This window comes from Polyodon spathula, chromosome 19, assembly GCF_017654505.1.
Source record: "Polyodon spathula isolate WHYD16114869_AA chromosome 19, ASM1765450v1, whole genome shotgun sequence".
NCBI classification, from domain to species: domain Eukaryota; kingdom Metazoa; phylum Chordata; class Actinopteri; order Acipenseriformes; family Polyodontidae; genus Polyodon; species Polyodon spathula.
Window position 1 is genome coordinate 11,593,644 of NC_054552.1, and position 6,626 is coordinate 11,600,269.

The following is a 6,626-nucleotide window of genomic DNA, read 5'->3' on the forward strand; positions in this document are numbered from 1 at the left end:
ATACTTCTAGGTTTTTTTAAGCATTCATAACTATGAAACACTCAAAAGAGATAGAGAAATGTTCAAATAGTTTTGATTATTATACAAGTTTTTTTTTCGATGTCTTCAAATGTTGGGAAGACACTAAAAAAACGTTTGAAGACATTGAAAGATTTGTAGTCGAATCGCAAAAAAAAAGATATATATATATATATATATATATAGATATATATATATATATATGATATATATATATATATATATTATATATCCAATCCCATTTATACATGTGATGTAATTACATTATTATTATTATTATTATTATTATTATTATTTATAGTGCAAAGAAATGTTCTTCAGGGTATAAATTGTGATGGTGAAAGTGATGAATTGTATCAACCCATAGGTTGATTTTAAAAACAAGACTTGTCTAGTTGTCCAACAAGTTTCTTTCCCTACCATCCCATTTCATTATACATGTGACGAGATTACAAATAATAATAAATCATATAATAATCTAACCTGCTCAGATGTGATTGAATATTTAAAATGTGACTGGATATCCTGTGAACCGTGCAACACAACGCCCATAAACGTATCACAACAAAGGACGTATAAATAGAACATCTTTATTTATAAAGCCTATTTTTACATAAAATATCATCTCTTTTTAAAATAATTGCATATTTACATTTTAGTAGAAACAGAGGGGGAGACACAAGTACAGACATAAAACGATTTCCATTAAAAATAAAAAATAAACTTCAATCATACTTAATGAGTGTGAACAGCACTACCATTACACCAACAGACACACTACATATATAAAATACAAATTCCACCAGGACAGAGGCTTAGAAACCTGCATGCCAATGCTCTCCTAACGAAAGTAACTATTTTTTTTTCCTTTCGCTTTATGTACAAAAATACGTCTTCATATAATGCAATGCAATGAAAACAAATACAAAATAGAAATTGTACACCAATTTAAAATATATCTAAACTGTTTTTATATACAAAAAACTGGAAGCATCAAAGTGTGCACTGTTATTTCCAACAGAGCCGAGGGTGCAAGAGCTAAAAAGTGGCAGCATGTATTTCATGCATAAGGATCACCCAGATACTATTACTACATCTAGAGTAGTACATCGGGTACCACGTTCAGACCGCTTCAAAACAGTAATCAATCTTCATGGTCCCCGTTGTATAATATTAATTGCACTTAGTTTTGTTGTTGTTGTTGTTGTTGTGTGTGTGTGTGTGTGTGTGTGTGTGTGTGTGTGTGTGTGTGTGTTTTATTTATTTATTTATTTATTTATTTTTAATAAGTCCACAGGCTTGTGTCTTGGAAGCATGTTCAAAGAATCCCGGCGAGCTGCAAGTCTGTCTGACACGACTCGAAGGCTGACAGTGTGGCTAGGTAGTGGATACAGACCCATCTGTAACATGGAAACAGCGGTGATTCTCAAGAGGTAACTCCGGTTGAATTCATTCCAAATCGCAACTTTCAACTTCTGCAAAAAATAAGAGAAGACACAATGTTACAATCCGGTTTGCAAACAACATTTTAAATGCGTAAAGGTCTACCCATGTCTAAAGTACATCCATACATAGTACAAGCTACCAATATGCATGTAACAAATCATACCTGATTAGTATCTGTCAAACCAAGTGGTGAAATCTAGTAGTTCCTGCTCTTCCGAACTGAGATGCTCGTAACTCCCCTCATCTGACGAGTAGATGGAATGGGGAGACCCAGGGTCTGCGGAGTAGCTTGTGGATATGGTCGGGGAGGGTACCCCGCACTGGAAAGCCGCTGACACCGCATCGTGCTCGTCCAGAAGCTGCTGCAAGGCTCTGATATACTCCACTGCCGACCTCAGTGTCTCCACTTTACTCATCTTCTTGTTGGCAGCCCCGTTTGGAACGTGTTGGCGGAGGGTCTGGAAGCCCATGTTTACCAGCTTCACTCGATTCCTCTCCCTTTCATTCCGCCTTGCCACCGCTACAGGTTGCTGCTGTGGGATTGTGTATCCGAGCCCGTTAAAGCTTAGTCTCCTCTTGCACCTCAGCAGCTCTGGCGAGCTGGATCGCTGCCTCTTCATCACCTTGCTCTTGCTATTGAAAGAGGGGAGCATGGAGCCTCCACCACACTCCTGTGTGGAGGCTTGTATGGCAACAACACCACGGCTCTCAAGTCCAAAACTGTATGCACTTTGCATGATCTGTGCAGTTGCAATGGTGTTATCCATCGCTTTAAAAAAGGCACTGTTGTTGTTGTAAAAGTTGACAGGCCGACAGTGTTGTTTGTGTGTTGCTCTCGTGGCGTTCGCGTGGGGCGTGTGGCTGGAGTGCACAGGACTTGGATCCTCCTAACCTACAAGCACCTACTCCAGTAGCCGATCTGAAGCAAACTTTGGCAGCACTCCTCTTTTTCAACACGCGTCCACACCCCACCCCCTGTTGGAGTCGCATGCTCCACTCCAAGCCCCGCCCGGTTGCTCGCTTTCTTGTGTTCACTGGTTTTGCAAGCCAGGCGCGTGGCTCCGGGATCTCAATAAACAATCCTGCGCTTTAGATGTTTGGTAGCACGCGCTCTTTCTGATTTACATTCCAATATATCATGCCTTTCCCCCCATTGGCTGATTCAAAATGTCTGGAAAGGAAAAGTGAATGGGTTGACAATGTACCCCTGGCAAAGCATCACACTCTCACAGCATCGCATTCTCTCGTTTTTTGTACTCTGAAATACCAGAGACCTAAAGCAGGGTTTCCAGGTTACAGTTGAAGAAAATGTATGTATTGAAGCAAGCGTGTATTCTATAGGATAATGGACCATGGCAATGTCGTTTCACACCTTGCACAGCGACTCTATGAATTTTAAGACAAACCCTGAAACCTTTTTTAAAGCAAAAAGACAAAAGGTCTTTGGTAAAGATAACCGATTCGTAACTTGTTTTCAGTATTTAGGACGTACAGGAGGTCTGGTAAATAGAAACCGTTCCAGGTGGCTAATACGGAAAACGCTACGTTTTTTGTTCAGATTTTCAGCCCTGCATATGTATGAACGTAAATTGTGAATTTGATCCATTCTAAAAGATAAGCTGGATAATTTGTGATAATTTCAATGATCCTGGATACTGGCGTGCGTTTTTTTCTTCTTTTTCTATGACAACAGTACTGTTTAAAGAAATGAAGGATCGCCTACCAAGAAATAATCCCTCTGTTATATTTGTTTTCTCCGTTAAACTAATGATAATTCTTAAACTAGTAACCCTTTCACGAATGGGTGAGAACTAGTCTAGAACGGGTCAGATTCTCAATCAATCTCACGTCGAGCTCTTGTGGTTTGGCAAATAAGTGTGTGTGTGTTTTTTTTCCTTGAAAACCCCTCATTTTAGAATGAAGCTTATTTTCAGTTAGAACGTGAATACTGCAATAAAGCATACTGTTGTAATGCTAGATCATAGGTTGTTGCAGAGTATTTATACAGACTATCGGACATCCAGATTTTCTTTTTTTATTCTCTGCCCTATATCACTGTAATTGCTACACCGCCATCTAGCGGTGACGCACTATATGGCTTGTGCTAATTTGTAATTTTGTGTATTTTATATATATATATATATATATATATATATATATATATATATATATATATATATATATATATATATACAGCTCTTGAAAAAATTAGGACACCACTGCAAATTTGTCTTAAATCAGCATCTCTACATGTATGGCAGCCATTCCATTCCAGTGTCTGTTGAATTCCAACACAGGCACACCTCATTCTATTGAATGAGGTACTGATTAGGGGATCACCTGAACCAAATCTTATTTAACGAGGAAAAGTATAAAAACCACTCCTGTGGTCATCACTATCACCAGCTGAATGGCGAAACAGTGCTAGTAGTACCTCAAAAGTAATTGGAATAAAAAAATAACTATTGACCATGCCCAAAGAGTTGAAAAGGAAAGTTTTGAGTGAGGAAAAGAAGGGTTCAATTCTGGCTTTACTGGCAGAGTGATACAGTGAGCGTCGGGTTGCTTCCATCCTTAAAATTTCAAAGACGGAGGTTCACAAGAACAAAGTCAAGCAGCACACATTGGGGACAACAAAGCTACAGACCGGCAGAGGGCGAAAACAACTCTCCACTGACCGGGATGACCGCCAACTCATTCGAATGTCACTCAGCAACCGTAGGATGACATCAAGTGACCTACAAAAAGAATGGCAAACGGCAGCTGGGGTGAAGTGCACGGCGAGGACGGTTCGAAACAGGCTCCTAGGGGCACGGCTGAAGTCGTGCAAAGCTAGAAAAAAGCCCTTCATCAATGAGAAGCAAAGATGAGCCAGGCTGAGGTTTGCAAAAGACCATAAGGATTGGACCGTAGAGGACTGGAGTAAGGTCATCTTTTCTGATGAGTCCAATTTTCAGCTTTACCCAACACCTCGTCGTCTAATGGTTAGACGGAGACCTGGAGACGTCTACAAGCCACAGTGTCTCGCACCCACTGTGAAATGTGGTGGAGGATCGGTGATGATCTGGGGGTGCTTCAGCAAGGATGGAATCAGGCAGATTTGTCTTTGTGAAGGACGCATGAATCAAGCCAAGTACAAGGTTGTCCTGGAAGAAAACTTGCTTCCTTCTGCTCTGACAATGTTCCCCAACTCTGAGGATTGGTTTTTCCAGCAGGACAATGCTCCATGCCACACGGCCAGGTCAATCAAGGTGTGGATGGAGGACCACCAGATCAAGACCCTGTCATGGCCAGCCCAATCTCCAGACCTGAACCCCATTGAAAACCTCTGGAATGTGATCAAGAGGAAGATGGATGGTCACAAGCCATCAAACAAAGCCGAGCTGCTTGAATTTTTGCGCCAGGAGTGGCATAAAGTCACCCAACATCAATGTGAAAGACTGGTGGAGAGCATGCCAAGACGCATGAAAGCTGTGCTTGAAAATCAGGGTTATTCCACCAAATATTGATTTCTGAACTCTATCCTAAGTTAAAACATTAGTATTGTGTTGTTTAAAAATGAATCTGAACTTATTTTCTTTGCATTATTCGAGGTCTGACAACACTGCATCTTTTTTGTTATTTTGACCAGTTGTCATTTTCTGCAAATAAATGCTCTAAATGACAATATTTTTATTTGGAATTTGGGAGAAATGTTGTCAGTAGTTTATAGAATAAAACAAAAATGTTCATTTTACCCAAACACATACCTATAAATAGTAAAACCAGAGAAACTGATAATTTTGCAGTGGTCTCTTAATTTTTTCCAGAGCTGTGTGTGTGTGTGTGTGTGTGTGTGTGTGTGTGTGTGTGTGTGTGTGTGTGTGTGTGTGTGTATATATATATATATATATATATATATATATATATATATATATATATATATATATCGTCGACACACATGATATTCGTTTTTATTTTTATTCAAAGTGAAAAGACCTATATTTTTTATAGGTCAGTTTATAAATCATGTAATGTAAAAGATTAAAAAATTTATACCATCATTTACATGTTATCCGATGGATGAGTGGGTGTAAAGGTTGATGTATTATAAGAAATGAATAGATGACATAATATAATAATAATAATAATAATAATAATAATAATAATAATAATAATAATGTATTACAGTGACAAAACCCAAATTCCAACAGTATGAGGAATGTTATGCAAATTAATTCGGTACCTAATTACCATACCCCGTGCAAAAATTCAAAAGGGTTGATGTGGTTGGATTGTGTATTTTCCGTCTAAAATGGTTCCCTCTGATTCAAAGAGTCCTAATGGAGGTGGGAACCTATTTCAAACAGGCTCCATGCTAAAATAAAAAGCATCTCCTGTGGGTGGAGTGACTCTTTGACTATACTAATGGTGATGGTGCCCAATGTTAGGGATTGCTGCAATTTTAGAGGATGAAAGGGATAATGATTATTTTACACATCATGTCCCAGAATGCTAGCACAACCTCTTGGAGTGATCAAGGTGAATGTATTTTGAAAGGTAATACTGCAAGAAGGTCACATATGGTTGATTTAATCAAGTGTTCCAGGGCATTGCAATGTTCCCCACCCTGAAAGATCTTTAGGATGGATCGAATTCCTAAAAGGCTTGGCTACCATAAATGTACCTAATTCAGCTGTACCCAATTCTCACAAACTCCTACACAAATGTAAAAATATATACAGATTCCCCCCACCTTAAAAGAAGAAGACAACCATTATGGAACATTTATTAAACTGTCATACAAATGTTGTAATTTATTCATTTATGTGCTTGTAGCAGGGAGAGATCTGTGCTGACTCTGCTGGCGTGTTCACAGGCTGCAGGAAGAGGGCGGCAGTCGCCCAACAACCGTCTGTGAGTCATGGCAGTGACACGGGTAGGTGGGAAAGTGGGTGTGTGGACTTTCCCCCTCTCTGAATGGCTGAGAGGCGAGTCTTGGGAGGTTGTTGGTCCTATAAAATAACGGTCTGCTGTTTCCTCAGGTCTGCCCTTATAGACGCGTTGAGAGTGCGGAAACGCTGGTCGCGGACCGAGAACCAGCCGGGAGAGAAAAAGACACGAAAGTATCACAGTGAGACAGTGAGAGCGGGGAACCCTTGGGAAGACCCCTTAAAAATATA

The 6,626-nt window shown here is 39.6% G+C and overlaps 1 protein-coding gene across 1 annotated transcript; it reads right to left on the reverse strand.

Moving 5' to 3' along the window:
• Nucleotides 1-1,271: 1,271 nt before the first annotated feature.
• Nucleotides 1,272-2,360, reverse strand: LOC121295058 (achaete-scute homolog 1b-like). Its single transcript, XM_041219356.1, has 2 exons — nucleotides 1,628-2,360; nucleotides 1,272-1,493 (listed from the first exon to the last, which is right to left on the reverse strand). Exon 1 carries the CDS (start codon nucleotides 2,229-2,231, stop codon nucleotides 1,632-1,634), a length of 600 nt encoding a protein of 199 aa, XP_041075290.1. The 5' UTR covers nucleotides 2,232-2,360; the 3' UTR covers nucleotides 1,272-1,493; nucleotides 1,628-1,631.
• Between the last annotated feature and the right edge of the window lie 4,266 nt (nucleotides 2,361-6,626).

Bases quoted from the DNA above. Each gene is read 5' to 3' on its own strand.
- LOC121295058 (XM_041219356.1), bottom strand. From the start codon at position 2,231: ATGGATAACACCATTGCAACTGCACAGATCATGCAAAGTGCATACAGT.